We start from the raw sequence: 19,352 nt of genomic DNA, 5'->3' as shown, positions 1-19,352 counted from the left end.
AATAACCAGCTAACAACACAATGGCAGCATCAAATCTTCACATATCAATATTATAACTTGAATATAAACAGGCTTAACGCCCCATTTATGAGGGACAGAGTAGCACATTGGATAAAGAAGCAAGACCCAACTGTATGCTATCATCAGGTGACCCATCTCAAATGCAATGACACTCATAGTCTCAAAGGAAAGGCATAAGGAAAGATCTACCAAGCAAATGAAAAACAAAAAAGAACAGGGGTTGCTATGCTTATTTCAGACGAAACAGACTTTAAAACAACAATAATTAAAAAGGACAAAAAAGGGTGTGACAAAGTGATAAAGTGTTCAATTCAACAAGAAGATTAACTATTCTAAATGTGTATGCATCCAACACTGGAGCATCCAGACTCAGAAAATAAGTTCTTAGAGCCTACAAAAAAAAGACTTAGAGAAATACAAAATTATAGTGGAGATTTCAACACCCCATTAAAGGTGTTATAAAGGCAGAAAACTAACAAAGATATTCTGAAACTAAACTCAACACTTGACCAAATGAACCTAACAGATATCTATAGAATGCTCCACCTAACAACAAGAAAATATACATTCTTTTCATCTGCATATGTATGGCACACACTCTAAGATCAACCATGCACTTGGCCATAAAGCAATTCTAAACAAATTTTTAAAAATCGTACCAATCACACTCTTAGACCACAGTGCAATAAAAATAGAAATCAATACCAAGATCTCTCAAAATTATACAATTACATGGAAATTAAACAGCCTGCTCCTGAATGACTTTTGAGTAAAGAATGAAATTAAGACAGAAAGCAAGAAATTCTTTGAAACTAATGAAAATAAAGATACAACATACCAGAATTTCTGGGACACAGGTAAAGCAGTGTTAAGAGGAAAGTTTATAGGGCAAAATGTCGATATCAAAAAGATACAAATATTTTAAGTTAACATCACCCCTCGAAGAACTAAAAAAAGATATAAATATCTTAAATTAACAGCATCACACCTCGAAGTACTAGAAAAATAAGAGTAAGTGAATCCACAAACTAGCACAAGACAAAAAATAACCAAAATTAGAGCTGAACTGAATGAAATAGAGACACAAAAATCCATATAAAAGGTCAATGAAAACAAAAACTTGTTCTTTGAAAGAATAAATAAGATTGATACACTGCTAACAAGACTAACAAAGAAAAAAAAAGAACTTTCAAATAAACACAATCAGAAATGCCAAAGGGAAGAGAAATATTTTTTACAAAAAATTCAAAGATGATTGTAAACACCTCTATGCACACAAACTAGAAAATCTAGAAGGAATGGATAAATTCTTCGAAACACAAACTCCCAATATTGAACCAGGAAGAAATTGAATACCTGAGAAGACCAATAAAGAGTTCCAAAATTGAACCAGTAATTTACAAAAAAAAACAACCAACAAGGAAGGTCTGGAACAGAGAGATTCACAGCCAAATTCTACCAGATATATAAAGAAGAGCTGGTACCAATTATATTGAAAATACTCCCAAAATTCTAGAAAAAGAGATGCTTCCCTAACTCATTTTACAAAGGCAGTGTTATTCTGATACCAAAACCTAGAATAGACACAACAAAAATAGAAAACTTCAGGACAATATCCTTGATGAACATTGATGCAAAAATCCTCAACAAAATATTTGCAAACAAAAGATTTGCAAACCAAATCCAGCAGCACATCAAAAAGCTAATCCACCACAGTAACGTAGGCTTATTTTCTAGGATGCAAGGCTGGTACAACATATGAAAATACATAAATATGGCCAGGCACGGTGGCTCACGCGTGTAATCCCAGCACTTTGGGAGGCCCAGACATGTGGATCACCTGAGGTCAAGTGTTCAAGACCAGCCTGACCAACATGGCGAAACCCCATCTCTACTAAAAATACAAAAGTTAGCCAGGCATGGTGGTGAGCAGCTGTAATCCCAGCAACTCAGGAGGCTAAGGCAGGAGAATCACTTGAACCTGGGGGACAGAAGTTGCAGTGAGCTGAGATCGTACCACTGTACTCCAGCCTGGGTGACAAAGCGAGACTCTGTCTCAAAAAGAAAAAAAAAAAAACCACCTTGAACAAACTAGGCATCAGAGGAACACACTTCAAAATAATAAAAGTCTCCTATGGCAACCCCATAACCAACATCATAATGAATGGGCAAAAGCTAGAAACATTCCCCTGTGAACCAGAAAAGACAAGGATGTACACACTCACCATTGTTATTCAACATAGTACTGGAAGTTTTAACCAAAGCAATCAGGCAAGAGAAAGACATAAAAAGCATCCAAATAGAAGAGAGGAAGTCAAACTATCTCTCTTCACAAATGACAGGATTCTATACCCAGAAAACTCCATAGTCTCTGCCCAAAGGCTCCTAGAACTGATAAACAACTTCAGTAAAGTTTCTGAATACAAAATCAATGTACTAAAATGAGGAGCACTTCTATACAACAATAACATCTTAGCTGACAGCCAAATCAAGAGTGCAATCCCATTCACAATTGCCACAAAAAGAATGAAATACATAGACATACAGCTAACTAGGAAGGTGAAGGATCTCTACAATGAGAATTAAAAACACTGCTGAAAGAAATCATAGTTGAAGGCCAGGTACAGTGGCTGATGCCCATAATCCCAGCACTTTAGGAGGCAGAGGCAGGAGGATTGCTTGAGCTCAGGAGTCCAAGGCCAGCATGAGCAACATGGCAAGACTATATCTCGACCAAAAATCTAAAAAATTAGCCATGTGTGGTGGTGCATGCCTATAGTCCTAGCTACTCAGGAGACAGGTGGGAGGGTCACTTAAGCCCAGGAGTTCAAGGTTACAGTGAGCTACAACTGTGGCACTGCACTCCAGCCTGGTCAACAGGGTAAGACCTTGTCTCAATTAAAAAAAAAAAAGAAAAGAAAGAAAGAAATCATAGTTGGCACAAACAAATGGAAAAACAGTTTGTGCTCATGAATAGAAAGAATCAGTATGGTTAAAATGGCCACACTGCTCAAAGAAATTTACAGATTAAATGTTATTCCTACAAAACTACCAATGTCATTTTTCACAGAATTAGTAAAAACTATTGTAATATTTATATGGAGCCAAAAAACAGCCTGAGTAGCCAAAGTTATCCTAAACAAAAAAACAAAGCTGGTGGCATCACACTACCAGACTTCAAACTATACCACAAAGCTATAGTAACCAAAAGATCATGGTGCTAGTACAAAAAATAGACACATAGACTAATGGAATCAAATAGAGAAGCCAGGAGTAAAGCTGCATGTCTACAATCATCTCACCTTTGACAAAGATGACAATAACAAGAAATGGGGAAAGGACTCCTACTCAATTAATGATGCTGGGGATAACTGGCTAGCCATATGCAGAAAATTAAAACTGAACCCGTTTCTTTCACCGTATACAAAAATCAACTTGAGATGGTTGAAATACTTAAGTGTAAAACCTAAAATTATAAAAACTATAGAAGAAAACCTAGGAACTACCATTCTGGACATCAGTCTTAGCAAAGATTTTGTAACAAAGACCCTAAAAGCAATTGCAACTAAAACAAAAATTGACAACTGGGACCTTTTAAACTAAAGAGCTTCTGCACAGCAAAATAAACTATTAACAGAATAAATAGACAATCTACAGAATAGGAAAAAATATTAGCAAACTATGCATCTAACAGAGTTCTAATATCTGTAAGAATCTATAAGAAATCTTAAATCAACAAGAAAAAACAAACAACTCCATTTAAAAATGGGGAAAAATAACATAGATATAGTTTGAATATTTGTCCCCTCTCAAATCTCATGTTGAAGTTTAATCTCCATTGCTAGAGGTGAGGCTGGTGGGAGTTTTTTGGGTAACGGATCCCTGATGGTGTAGTGTTGTCTTTGCAATAGCGAGTGAGCTGTCACAGTATCTGGTTGTTTAAAAGCGTGTGGTACCTCCTTCCACTCTCTCTCTTGCTCCTGTTTTCACCACATGATGTTCCTCCTCCCCTTTCACCTCCCACCATGATTATTAACTTCCTGATGCCTCCCTAGGAGCCAAGTTAATGCTGGCATCATGCTTACTATAAAGTCTGAAAAGTCATGAACCAATTAAACGTCTTCTCTTTTTATTTATTTATTTATTTATTTATTTATTTATTTATTTATTTATTTTGAGACGGAGTCTCCCTGTGTCGCCCAGGCTGGAGTGCAGTGGCGCGATCTCGGCTCACTGCAAGCTCCGCCTCCCGGGTTCACGCCATTCTCCTGCCTCAGCCTCCGAGTAGCTGGGACTACAGGCGCCCGCCACCACGCCCAGCTAGTTTTTTGTATTTTTAGTAGAGACGAGGTTTCACCGTGTTAGCCAGGATGGTCTCGATCTCCTGACCTCGTGATCCACCCGCCTCGGCCTCCCAAAGTGCTGGGATTACAGGCTTGAGCCACCGCGCCCGGCCTCGTCTTCTCTAATAAATTACCCAGCCTCAGATATTTCTTAATAACGATGCAAGAACAGCCTTACACAGAAAATTGGTAACTATGAGTGGGGCATTGCTATAAAGATATCGGAAAATGTGCTAGCGACTTGGCAACTGAGTAACAGGTAAAGGATGCAAGAATTTGGAAGGCTCAGAAGACAGAAAGATAAGATCAAGTCTGAAATTTCTTAGAGACTGGTTAAATGTTTGTGACCAAAATGCTGATAGTTATATCGACAGTGAAATCCAGGTTGATGAAGTGGAAAGTCTTATCTCAAATGAGACTATGGACTTCAGACTTTTTTTTTTCCCCTAGATGAAATCTTTCTGTGTCACACAGACTGGAGTGCAGTGGTGCAATCATGGCTCACTGCAACCTCAACCTCCCAAGCTCAATCAATCTTCCCACCTCAACCTCCCAAATAGTTGGAACTATAGGCATATGCCACAAAGCCTAGCTAATTTTTTTAAATTTTTTTGTAGAGATGCAGTTTTGCCACATTACCCAGACTGGTCTCAAACTCCTGGGGTCGAGAAATCCACCCACCTTGACCTTCCAAATGCTGGGATTATAGGTGTGAGCCACTGCATCTGGCCAACTTTGAACTTTTGAGTTAAAGCTGGAATTAATTAAGAATTTGGAGGACTGTTAGGAAGGCATAGTTGTATTTTGCAACGTGAGAAGACATGAGATTTGGGAGTGGCCAGGAGCAGAGTGATATAATTTGGCTATTTGTCCCCACCCAAATCTCATGTTGTGTTGTCATCCCCAATGCTGAAGGCAGGACCTGGTGGGAGGTGTTCAGATCATGGGAGCTGGTCAGGGGAGCCGATCACTCATGGCTTGGAGCTATCTTTGCAATAGTGAGTGAGCTCTTGTGAGATCTGATTGTTTGAAAGTGTATGGCACCTCTCCTACCACTCTACCCCTCTTGCTCCTGCTTTCACCATGTGATGTACCTGCTCCCTCCCATTTCATACTTCACCTTCTGCCATGATTGTAAGCTTCTGCCATGATTGTAAGCACCACGCTGCCCATAAATCCGGCAGAATCGTGAGCCAATTAACCTTTTTTCTTTATACATTATCTAATACTGGCTTTTTGTTTGCTTGGTTTGTTTGTTTGTTTTTGGAGACAGGGTTTTGCTCTTTCACTCAAGCTGGAGTGCAGGAGGTGCACTGCAGCCTCAACGTCCTGGGTTCAAGCAATCCTCCTGCCTTACAGCTTCCAAGTAGCTGGGACTGCAGGCGCACACCACCACACTGGCTAATGTGTATATTTCTGGCAGAGACAGGATTTCACTATGTTGCCCAAGCTGGTCTTGAACTTCTGAGCTCTACTGATCCACCTCCCTTGACCTCCCAAAGTGCTGAGGTTACCGATGTGAGCCACCATGCCAGGCTCAGGTATTTTTTATAGCAGTGTAAGAACAGCCTAATACAGACAGGAACAGACATTTCTCAAAAGAAGACATACAAGCAACCAACAAACATATGGACAAATGCTCAACATCACTAATCAGGGAAATGGGAAATGAAAAACCACAATAAGATATCATCTCAAACCAGTCAGAATGGCTATTATTAAAAAGTCAAAAAACAGCAGATGTTGTTGAGGTTGTGGAGAAAAGGGATGCTTATACACTGCTGGTGGGAATGTAAATTAGGTCAGCCACTGTGGAAAGCAGTTTTGAGATTTCTCAAAAAAATTAAGACAGAACTACCATATGACCCAGCAATCCCATTACTGGGTATATTATACCCAAAGGAATACAAATCGTTCTGCCATAAAGACACATGCATGCATATGTTCCTTGCAGCAATTTTCACAATAGTCATGGAATCAACCTAGATGTCCATCAACAGTGGACTGGATATAGAAAATGTGGTAAATATACACCATGGAATGCTATGGAGCCAGAAAACAAAATGAAACCATGGTTTTTGCAGCAATATGGATGCAGCCATGCAGCCACAGGCCATTATACTGAGCAAATGAACGCAGGAACAGAAAACCAAATACCTCATGTTCTCACTTATAAGTGGGAGCTAAACACTGAGTACATATGGACACAAAGAGAGGAACAATACATACTGGGGCTTACTTGAGGGTTGAGGGTGGGAGGAGTGTGAGAACCAAAAACTACCTATTGATTATTATGCTTACTACCTGCATGATGAAATAATTTGTACACCAAACCCCAGCAACACACAATTTACCCATGTAACAATCCTGCAGATATAACCTCTGAACCTAAAATAAAAGTTGGAAGAAACAAGTAATTAATTAAATAAAATAATATAAATTTAAAAGCATGATATAACAACAATAACAGAACAGAATAAATAAGAATTAGATGCCCAGGATATAGCTGAATATAAATCATCATACAAAGAAATAGAAAAAGTTTTAACTTGAATGAGCAAAGGCAATCAGCAGGTACCAACACTGAGATAACACAAATGTTGAAATTATTTGACAAAGATTTTAAAGCAGCCATCATAAATGCATCTCCATGAGCAATTGCCATCATGTTTAAAACAAAGGAAAAGAAATAGGAAGTGTCAACAAAGAAATAGTAAATATAAAAAGAAGAATCAAAGAAAAACCCTGGAACTAAAAAATATGATAAGCATAATTCAAAACTCACTGAACAGACTTAACATAAGAATAGAGAACACAGATAAAAGGATCAGTAAACTTGAAGATAAATTGATAGAAATTACCCAATCTGAACAACAGAGAGAAACTAGGGTGGAAAAAAAAATAAACAGAAGCTTAGGAAACTCTGGGACTATAATAAAAGAGTAAACATTGCTACGGTTAGAGTTCCAGAAGGAAAGAAGAAAGAAGGTGGGGCTGAAAGAGTATTTCAAGAAATAATGACTGAAAATTTATCAAACTTGACAAAGGATATAAATCTACATATTCAAAAAGCTGAGCAAACCTCAAACAGGATAAGCTCAAAGAAATCCATGCCAAGATACATAATCAAACTTCTGAAAACTAAAGACAAAGAAAAACTCTTGAACACAGAAAGAGAGAAATGACACCTCATCTATTGGAAGAAAATAATTCTAATAGCAACACATTCCTTGCAGAAATCACAGAGGCAATGATTTCAATGCTGAAAGAAAAGAACTGTCAGTGCCAAATTATGCTTCAGTAATGAAGAAGAAATAAAGACTTTTAGAGACAAAGAAAATCTAAGAGAATTTTTCATCAGCATACCTATACTGAAAGAGTGGCTAAAGGAAGTTCCTAAAACAGAAATGACTTTTTTAAAAAAAAGGAATCAGGAAAGAGGAAAGAACAAATCTATAGGTAAATAGCCTTTCCTTTTCCTCTTATGTTTTCTAAATTACATTGGACAGTCGAAGCAAAACATTGTCTTCTGTGGTTCTCAAAATATAAAGCAAATATTTAATATTTATATTTATTAATATTTAATGTTTATGTTTATTAATATTTAATATTAATGAGGGAAAAGCAAAGGGATTTAAGGGGAAGTAAGTTTTCCATTCTATACTTCAGCAAAACTAGTAAATTTTCAATACACGTAGACAGTGATGTTATATATGTATATATAAATAAATACATATTTATATATGTATTTATATAATAAATAAATACACATATATAATAAATAATAAATATATAATAAATAAATACACATTTATATATATATATGTAAAACTTAGAGGAACCACTAAAATTTTTCTACAAAAAAGAGCTGAAAATACCAATAGATGATCCAAAATTAAATTCTGTTTAAAAAGCTACTGTAACTCTATATAACATTTTGAAAACTGAAAAATTATAGAGATGGAGAATAAATTAGTGATTGCCAGATGTTAGCAATAGTAGGAGGAGGGAAAGAGGTAGATCTTTGTGGTGATAGAATAGTTCTTCATCTTAACTCTAGTGGTGGTTACACAAATCTACAGATACGATAAAATGCCATAGAATTAGACACATACTTTGTACCACTGTCAGTTTCGCAGATCTTATATTGAACTATAGTTATGTGAGATGTAATCATTGAAGAAAACTGGGTGAGACGTTGTGACTCCTCTGTACTATCTTTGCAACTTCCTGCAAATATGTAATTATTTCAAAGAAAAGTAAACAAAAAATTATGCAACATACTAATGGGCAAAACTGTTTACCTGGCATGCATCTCTTTTTCCTTTTAAGGAGCCAGCACATAACATTCTAGGAGTTATGGCGCCATTGTAAGCTTGAGGTTCATTGCAAGTTGTAGTGTCTATGAGAGTCACCTGTGCTTGTCGAAGATGATTTTGACTGCTACCTAAAAGAAAAAAAAAGGCTTTGTAGACATATATATATATTTTATAAACCAGAAGAAAATGTTTCATGATTAAAAATAAGATAGTGATACAGGCCGGGCACGGTGACTAATGCCAGTAATCCCAGCACTTTGAGAGGTCAAGGTTAGAGGATCGCTTGAGGCCAGGAGTTCGAGACCAGCCTGGCCAACATGGTGAAATCCCATCTCTACTAAAAATACAAAAATCAGTCGGGCTGTGGTGGCATGCACCTGTAATCCCAGCTACTCAGGAGGCTGAGCAGGTGAATCTCTCGAACCTGAGAGGCAGAGGTTGCTGTGAGCCAAGATCGCACCACTGAACTCCAGCCTAGGGGACAGAGAGAAACCCCGTCCCAAAAAAAAAAGGGGGGTACCAGGAGCGGTGGCTTATGCCTGTAATCCCAGCACTTTCGGAGGCCGAGGAGGGTGGATCACCTGAGCTCAAAGTTTGAGACCAGCCTGGCCAACATGGTGAAACCCTGTCTCTACTAAAAATACAAAAATTAGCCGGGCGCCTGTAGTCCCAACCATTCAGGAGGCTGAGGCAGAAGAATCACTTGAACTTGGGAGGCAGAGGTTGCAGTGAGCCAAGATCACACCATTGCACTTCAGCCTGGATGACAACAATGAGACTCTGTCTCAAAAAAAAAAGAAAAGATAGTGATACAGAATCTTAGAATACACATGTTTAGAACAGTAATATTTGGGAAGATAATTTGTTCCTAACTACTTTCAGTAAAAAGTTGGGTGCCTAGGAAAGAACCACAAGTTATCTAAATAATGTCCACTCCATTGTTAAGATTAGAAGGAAATTTCAGTAGGGGACAATGGTGGCTTTATGATTCTCCAATCTTCAGAATTGGGTATATTATTGATTGCTAATCTCTAAAGTGGTTAATTCGCTAAAGAAAAGTTCATGGCTAGGAGACATATTTGCTTTTTCAGACATCTTAGCAGTACTATGACTGTATCATATAGTAGTAGCAATTTACTTGATATTAACTTAGGCAGGAAGGAATTTGTGTGTGTCTTCCAAGTTATTTACTTCACTTTTAGGGCCTGCCTTGGTCCAGGTCATATGACCACACAATTAACATATTTTGGCATAATAGCATTTCATTCTTTAAATGCCATAAAATACCAATATAACTTTGATTTGAGTTTCTCTTCAGATGCTCACCATCATTTTTCAGTGCTCCAAATCCTGTCACAAACATCACATCACCTGGGTGAAACTCATAGGATGCATCAGGGAGACAAACTCTATGTACTGCATTTGTGTAGGGAACAGGGCTAGAAAGCTCTGCAAGTGAAATATCATAGTCATGTGATGGGTATTTGTATTTTTCATGGACAATTATTCTCCGGAGACCACGTTTCATTTTCGAAGGTGTTATTGTTACTCCAAAGGAAGCAGTCCATCTGGCAGGGTTCTTATATCTGGGAAGAAGAAAATGAAGAATAAATTTCCTTTTACCATGCTACCAGTCTAATAATTTATATTGAATAATTTAGTCTACAGGTGTAGATTTTTTTTTCTTTTTATAGTTTTTTTTTTTTTTTTTTTTTTTTTTTTTTTTTTTTTTTTTGAGACGGAGTCTCGCTGTGTCGCCCAGGCTGGAGTGCAGTGGCCGGATCTCAGCTCACTGCAAGCTCTGCCTCCCGGGTTTTTACGCCATTCTCCTGCCTCAGCCTCCCGAGTAGCCGGGACTACAGGCGCCCGCCACCTCGCCCGGCTAGTTTTTTGTATTTTTTAGTAGAGACGGGGTTTCACCGTGTTAGCCAGGATGGTCTCGAACTCCTGACCTCGTGATCCGCCCATCTCGGCCTCCCAAAGTGCTGGGATTACAGGCTTGAGCCACCGCGCCCGGCCTCTTTTTATAGTTTTGATATACAGAACTCTTTCCAATTTGAGAATAAGGCTCAGGGGTCTGACCAGGTGAAAAAGCCACCATTTCCTATTATATACATGCCACTCCATATGCCAAGTCATCCACTCCAAATGCTAGGGCTTTTTGATATTTCTGAATATTAATGACTCCAAGGGACCTATGGAAAGTACCCTGTACAGAATTAGAAAAATTAATATATTCTATGTGCCTCATGTACCCCACCCAGAAATATACACATTTCTCTGATAACCAAAAAGTCCACACAATAATTTAACAAAGTATTACTATTTTATATACTATAGACATTTTGACAATAGATTGAAGGGTCCTCCATTTTTTGCAATATAATAAGTCAATCTATTCGTTTGTACAACTTGCTACTTCCAAATTCTTCATATCTTCGTTATATAATTCTTCATATTTAATTCTTTTTCTTACCATGTGAAATTTCCACCGTAGGATCCAACCTACAACCTATCCAGACTCCATCTCTGATTGAGATACTCAGCAGAGAGATAAAGCACTCCTGTCTGACAGCAAATTCAAAGTTCAAAAATGATTTTAAAATTCCTGCTTTCTTTGAGAAATGATTGTGTATTTATCAAAAGATTATTTATTTACATATACTTTGACTCCATTTCCATTTCCAGACTTTAAAACCTCTTACTAATGTTTACAAATATTCCAGTCTTTTGTGATATATGCATTATTTTTAATTTATGATAAACTTAAATCTCCCAAAATTCATGAGATATTTTCTTGCCAAAACCCAGTGCACTTTGTTCACTCCCAATCATCCTCAAGTTTCGAAACTTACGTTGTAAAACAGTGAGCAGCACTCACAAGCCATGTGGCATTAATTAAGGTTGCTCCACAGCGATGGCTCCCATCCCACTGCAGGCTAGCTTGCCAGGGCCATTCACCCTCTTCTACTTCTGTTCCACCAACGATCCTGAGACTCTGACCTAGAGATTTACTTCTTCGTGTTCCACAGCCTGCAAAAGAGAGAGGGTGGGTGCATTGGTGGGTGCATTAATTAGCAATTGTTTTAAGCATCAAATTGTGTTACTGTGTTCCAAATTTCTTCTACTTTGTGCTCCAATAGTATCAAATATTTTCTCATGTTCTTACCTTTCTGTAAACTGTAATGTTTTATTCAGCTAACTCCTGTTCATTTTGTAAAATTTAAAGCAGTTGTTACCTCTCTAGGATGCTTTCTCTAACTACCCTGTCTCCAATCTGGATTAGTTATTACTTTCTTGGTGCTTCCAAAATAATAATAGTAACAGACACACTCTGTGTGTGTGTTTATGTGTATAACAGATACCCTCTCTATGTGTGCTTATGTGTATGTATACATATTGACATTGTTTATGACAGGGTTCTTCAACCTTGGCACCACTAACATATTGAACTGTTTAATTCTTTGTTGTAGGGGGCTGCCCTGTGCATCATAAGATCTTGGCCTATATATACTAGATGCCAGTAACCCTCCCCCTATATTCATGACAAAAATGCCACAGTGGGTGGGGCATGATAGCTTGGCCAACAATATTTCCCTTGGTTGAGAAGTGTTGTTTAAGAATGATGTGTTCATGAATTAGCCTCATGCATCTAGTCCCATTAGAGTATGAGGTGCTTTAGGTAGAGATTATATCTTATCCATTTTGTATCCCTGTTGTCTAACATAGTGCTAGCACATGGTATGTTCCCAATAAATATTGGTGGCGAGAGTATATGCTATTTAGGTAATGAGATTATCTTTTGGTTTTGTATTTAGTTAATTTTAGAAATTAATCAACTATATGAGCTGGTGAGTAGCATATATTCTTCCACCTTTTAAGAGAAATGTAATGTGCAACAACCCCATAACTATTGAATGTATACTGTAAATCACGGTGGGGTACTTGGCTACAGGAGAAGAAAAGTGCTGGGCCTAGAGTCAGCACTTTTAAAATATAGGTGAAGATATTATCTATGTGTCTAAAGTAATTTTATTAAAATATACCCCATAATTTCCTGCACTTTCCATGACATAGGATTAATAACATCAAGAAGATTTTATCTAGGATATAGTGATAATAAGTTTCTGACTCTAGCTGAAAAACACAATGTATAGATTTGTTTTATCTTATAGATATCTACAAACAGAACAGTGATAAGTAAACATTTCTTGCCTCTTCTTTAACAGATGTACAACTCACTTCCACTACACATCTGCCCCAGGCACCCATACATCCACTCCAAAGTTATCTCAATTTTGCTATTCTTTACTAATAAAATGTGTCTCCGAGATATGATAAAGCACAATGAACTGTACACAAATTAATCAAACTTTATCTGTTCTGTCCCATGATATCAACACTAAGTAAACCTAAATGACCTATATAGTGTTAGCTTTTTACCTTCAGGTAATGCTATGTTAATAAATATATGAAACTTACAATGGTTCAGATAGTTGTCTATTTCTGTCTTGTTGATTTCTGAAACACATAGAAACAGTAAATAGAATAGGGTCAGCACATCAGAATTACACTATGCCTCTGAGTATTTTAAATACTAAAAGGCTGCTTAATTTTATTATAAAACAGTATTTCTGGATTATAAAGAAAGCGACATAGTTTGTCATAGACATAGTATGATCGTCACATTGCAGAGAATGTGAATGGTGTGTTAAATGTTAATGTGGGTAAGAGTCACATAGGGAGCATATTTATAATGTAAACTCCTCTTCCCCTTCCCAGTAACTCTAATTCAGTAGTTTGTATTGAAGCCCAAGAATTTGGATTTTATACCAGTAAATAAGATGCAGGGAGTCCACAACCCCTCCATGGGAAACACTGCTCTAAACCATAGTATTGATTCCCCAAATGTAATAATACATTTATTAACCGTTATTTCAGATTATATCATTAAGCTCATGAGCATAGTCCCACTTGTATAACACACCTGATAGCATCTCCATAAATGTGCACTCACTCACAGTTAAAAACAATGTTACCCCTTTTGAAGTCAAATTTGAAAAGACAGTCTGCCCTCAAATTGTCATTTAGCTCCAGCCAATGACTTCTTAGCTTGCTGACTTCTCACTAGTCAGTCTCAAACCCTATGCAAACACTAACCTAGCCAATAGATGTATAAAACTCTAAGCTCAAACTTCCTTACTCAGCAGAGTTCTAATGACCAAAACTATTCTTTGTACATGGAAAGATGGATGCTCTAAATACGAAAATATTAGTGTTTTTGTTTTCTTTAGTATTTAATAGTATGAATGAAGTGGAAATCTATATTCTAGAAAACCTTCTTTCTGACTTTATTTATTCTGGCTACTTGTGGGGAAAATGGCAAAAATAAGGAAGAATTTACAATTTAGTCTCAGTTAATATTAAAAGGACCACCTCTGATCTCTTTGTTTCAAATAACTTATTCTCTATCTCAAGCTCTTCCTACGAAAATTTCAAGCTTTGTGTATTGACAGTACTGACAAGGCTGGCTTCATGTGTGACTTATACATCTGCACTGGGTCTCATATTCACAATGGCTTTGTGCTTGGTACAATGCTCTGCTGTTGCTCACTTGACATTCTTAATAATTTTATCTTGTAACTTGTGTTTTGAAAATGAAGTTCAATAGGATAATAGATCATAGTGTTGGCAGACAAGATATGTGCAATAAGTGTGTCCATGGTTTCTTCCCACTTCATTTGCATATATCATTCACAATTCCCTATGAAATCAGAATTCTAGTGAACCCACAATGCACAGGGGTTCAGCAAGACTCAAAGCAAGTACAAGGTAAGTGTGCTATTCCTTCCATTAAGTAAGTGGAGGTGCACTGACATGCCTTGGAGGCCATGTTTTCTGTTTGAACCAAAACTTGCTTAAAACCCAGAGAAAAGACAATAGCATTCTAATATAAACACAGATGAACAACAGAGCCTGTCATATCCCTTCTTGCTTCTGTTACTTCTGTGTATTAGCCAACAGCTTTTGCTGAAAACTACAACTTAGAAAGAGAAAGATAGGGAAACCCAGATCTCCTTTTCCTTCTAGTCCTTCCTCACTCTTCAGTAAGCTGAAGGTAGAGAGTGTTGGTAGAATTTGCTCATACTAACCAGGAAAATAAGAAGAGTCATTAACCTTTTGTACTATTTCCATTGATGACAAAAATGATAAACATGTATGTATAAGCTATGCAATATAGTTGCATAATTTCCATGATTTGAAATACAAGTTAAATGTACTTATATATGCAGTTAAATTAATATTTCACGATATAAACAATTAAACTCATATTAGTAATCTACAAATTTAATTTTTTTCTCTTAGAATGACAATAATCAGCAAATGAAAACACCATGAAAAGTTGAGAGAGACACTAGGGAAGAAAGAAAACTCTTATATCTTTGTACTTTTAACAGCACTTTTTTGTTGCTTTTTGAAAACAGATCTAGCATTTTCATTTTGTGCTAGGGTGCATAAATTATGTATCTGTCCCTGACTACTGAAGCCTCCTTCCTAAGCAAGTGGGTTGGCTGGCCATCAATTTAGGCGTCTACTCAGATCTATCAGATTTTATATTAGCAGTTTGTATTCATTCTCTCTACTTGTCCCCTATTCTCTAGTTCCCAGTGCTGCCATATCCACTACTGTATCCACTAGCCACATGTGGCCAATGAGTTCTTGCAGTATGGCTAGTCTAAATTGAAATGTACTAGCTATATAAAATGTTACTAGATTTCAGATCCTTACTACAAAAAAAATTAAATATTTGATGAATAATTTTTACATTATTTGTTTAAATGACAATACTTTGGACATATTGGGTTGAATATACAAATTATTGAAAATTAATTTTACATGCTTATTTTTGTTTTTAATGTAACTTCTAGAAAATGTAACATTATACTTGTGCCCACATAGTATTTCTATAGACCTGCATTGTTCTATAACATATGACTCAGCCCTTAACCAGACCTTAATTTCCACTGAGGATCTCATATTTCTTATTTTGTAAATGTGAGGACCTATCATCATTTGTTTTGTCCCATGTGGCCCTACAAGCAATAACAACAAGAACAACAAAAATCTACCTAAATTTTTCGTTTATAGGTGTAAACATACCAAAAATAAGTTTATTATAAATGTTTCATTGGTGAAAAGTTTAAGGGAAGAAAGTACAGCAAGGTATATTAATGACATTTGAAAACAAATGTGTAAATGGCATGAACCTTTCCATATACCATACCCTCAGAACATACAATGAAAGCAACAAGAAAAAGAAGAAGAAGATACAAAGCCATTTTCTTCACTTATAATTGGATTCTATAGCCAAAGTATAAAGTGTAATATAAAGAAAACTGCTCAGGAGTTAATAAAAAGCTTGCATGGGAGGCCTAAGTTTAGGGCAGTTTCAAAAATTAAAATACTTCATTAGGACCAATTTAGTTCCAAAGAAATATACTGTTGGTGGCAAGACCCCAGAATTAAAGGATACCAAAAAAAATTTTTTAATGAATGCCAAGATCAAACCTAAAATGAAACTGTTCTATGAAAGAAAAATAAGAGAAATTAACTTACTTTTAATATTAACTGACTGAGGATCTACTTTAGGGGGTCCTACAGCATCTTGCAGCTTTTCATGTAAAACACGTTGAACAATTTTATTTATAGTTTCAGGATCCTCAGTAGAGTGAAATCTACAAATCAACAGCATATGAGCCAACACTCCATGTTTCTGTTGACTGTGGGCCAAAAAAGAAGAAAATGAAAGAAAGAAAAAAAAGAAAGGAAGAAAGAAAGGCAGGAAGGGAGGGAGGGAGAGAGGGAGGAAGTGAGGAAAGGAGGGAGGGAGGAAAGAAAGAAAAGGAAGGAAGGAAAGAAGGAAGGAAGGAAGGAAGGAAGGAAGGAAGGAAGGAAGGAAGGAAGGAAGGAAGGAAGGAAGGAAGGAAGGAGAAGCAAAGGGAAGGGAAGGGAGGAAGGGGAGAGAGAGAGAAAGAAAAGAAAAGAGAAAAGAAAAAAGAAAAGAAAAAGAAAGAAGGGTAATATCTCAGTCTGCTTTTTTCTTTATCACTTACATGAAATACACACATAAATCCATAAATGTTTCCTTCTATATTGCTACTGTTTAGTATGTGAAGAACCACAAATTCAGTCTCTCATATAGTGAGCTAGTCTGTTCATGGTATCCCTTACCTTCAAAAAGTCTAGTTAAGTATATGGTTATTAATATAAAAACACACCTTTCAAAAACCATTCAAAATTATCAAATACAATGTGTCTTAAATATAAAATCAACTGTGGTTTTGAATTTCAGGTTTTATTCTTGTGTCTCAAGTCTACTTACCTCCCCTAAACAATCTTCAGGCTATCCTAAACAACTCCCAATCCTAAAGATATCAGAATGCTTTACAAAATTGTACTGACTTCATGTAACTGTCTTTTCAACACAGAGTATTAATTAGTCTTAATACTATTTGTATGAATTACTACTTTGGAATCATCCTGCCAGCTACTTTATCCACTCCTTTTCATAGTCACTTCTGAAAGAATCTAACTCTTCACTATATATTGCATCAACCACTACTCTCATAAACTGGAAGTGGGAATACAAATTAGAGTCTTATTTTTGGATAGCAGTTTTATCTATTATAAGTTTGAATATCTGTCTTCTCTGACACAGCATTTCCACTTCCAGAAATTAAATATTCAAATGCACTCATGCATTTGTGCAAGGACAGACCTATATACATGTTAATTGTAACACTATTTTCAAGACAGGAAAATAAATAACAACCCAAGTATCCTAGTTAACAAAACCAGTGGATTCTTTTCAGTATTTATTATATTCAGTCAGGATTATTTGTCATAATAATTTGTATTATGGTAATATCATATTGAAAATTCTTATAATATTTTCCTTAATATTATGTTCTAAACATATCTATGAATGGTTAGTTGACAGATGAGATCTTCTCAGCTACATATTTTGAGAATAGAGGGATGGAATAGAAGAAGGTAAACAAGATTGACTAACAGGAGGAAGAAGAGCTAAAGACAAACCTGATCTACTACACTGTCTTACGTGGGGCACTACTTGCCATTAAACCAAGGATATGTGTAAGGTCTATCTGTACTTAGCACTATCTGTACTTAGTAAGTTTCTCAGAAAACAGTTTTATAGCATAGGCACCAATTATACCTCTGTCCCCAGCAATCACCTTGCAAATGCTTACGTTGGGATTTAAGGAATCAATAAGGGACTTTGTAACCCATGACTTACACAGAACAAGTGTCAAATGTTTGTTGAATTGAATTATATATTTAACACTTCAAAACATATTTATTGCTGAGCAGATTAACAGCTTCAACTTTAAATTCAGAAGTTGGCAATTCAGATTTACATACCTGAACTTGATAACCTGAGACTTGACAAATTCTTCCCTGAATGGAGATTCATAAAATGCATTTTTCACCTGTTTGAAAAATATTCAAAATATGTCAGCAAGAACTTTATGAAATTCCACAAATTAATTCAAAGCTTTTTAGAAAATTAAAAAACAAAACAGAGCAAAAGGCATTGACATTTCGCAGTGAGCTGAACTTGAGGAAGCTTGAGGAATCTACTGCGATATTCTCAGTGATTTCAGCTGAACTCTGTCTTAGGAATGATAGGAGTAGGGAACCGCAGTGGGGACAGAAGTGACATCTGCTGTACTAATGCTCAGAAAGAGACAAAAGAAAATGAGCATCCTGTTTCTTGAAAATTAAGAGTGAGCAATTTTACCTGGAGATAAGGACTTTTACTGCCCATAGACAAAGGAAATGAAATAATTCTGCCACATAATAATTGGATTATAGAAATGAGTGCATGTCCATGTCAAATGCTTCCCAAACCTAGTGACAAAGTTGTCAAGTATCCTGGCATAATGTATACCCAGTTCAGCACTCCAAATGCTCATAGAAAGACCCAGGTGAACTGGGATACTTAGCCTAAGTTTTACTCTACTAAAGTGAAAGAATCTATTTTTGTAGAGATGTTAGTTATTATTCTAAATAAGAATTCTAGGCAACTTAATTTTTTAATTAGGAGTTTATGTAAGGAAACACTTCAAGGGGTCTTGTTTCCAGTATGTGTATATATAGTATGTAGTAAGTAAACACTTACTACATGCTGGTGATTAACAGAAGCAATGAGACTTTTAATTCTTTCTTACATTTTATTAATTCAAATTGTTTTCCCTAAGGACAGTTCTTGGAATTATGAGACAAAGCTCTGAATAGGATGACAGTATTCACAAGAAAATTTTTATTGAAGGGTTAATTTTTGTCAAGTAACTTCAAAACTATTATTAATTTTGAAGGCATTAAAGAGTTCTATGTATATTCCTTTAGATTTAAATCTGTCTGGATTTTATTTACTTAAATAAAATGTACTTGAATGGCACAAAGAACAAGGGCAATAGTGCCATCTCTTCTTGACCTTTTTAGTTCAATTTCACTTTCTTCATTTTGCAAGTGTATTTAGCCTTAGAGAAGAGCCTGATCAAATATTTCCCTGATTTGGTGTTTGCAAGGGCAGATGTAACCAGGATTCAACCTCTGTCTCAGCAAGCTGGCCAAATCCCCAGGC

General features: G+C 36.3%; 1 protein-coding gene across 1 annotated transcript in view; it reads right to left on the bottom strand.

The window, feature by feature from the left end:
• The window catches only part of LOC105463616 (transmembrane protease serine 11E), a 50,187-nt gene that overhangs the window by 10,633 nt on the left and 20,202 nt on the right, over window positions 1-19,352 (bottom strand). The window contains exons 4-9 of the mRNA XM_011710824.2: window positions 18,128-18,195; window positions 16,301-16,464; window positions 13,166-13,204; window positions 11,539-11,716; window positions 10,010-10,269; window positions 8,669-8,811 (exon numbers count right to left, since the gene is read on the bottom strand). Coding sequence (XP_011709126.1) covers window positions 8,669-8,811; window positions 10,010-10,269; window positions 11,539-11,716; window positions 13,166-13,204; window positions 16,301-16,464; window positions 18,128-18,195 — 852 coding nt within the window. The remainder of the gene's footprint in view (window positions 1-8,668; window positions 8,812-10,009; window positions 10,270-11,538; window positions 11,717-13,165; window positions 13,205-16,300; window positions 16,465-18,127; window positions 18,196-19,352) is intronic.

The sequence above is a fragment of the Macaca nemestrina genome, chromosome 3 (assembly GCF_043159975.1).
Source record: "Macaca nemestrina isolate mMacNem1 chromosome 3, mMacNem.hap1, whole genome shotgun sequence".
NCBI lineage: Eukaryota > Metazoa > Chordata > Mammalia > Primates > Cercopithecidae > Macaca > Macaca nemestrina.
Note: the sequence above shows the minus strand (reverse complement) of the source record. Positions and strands in the feature narration are given on the sequence as shown.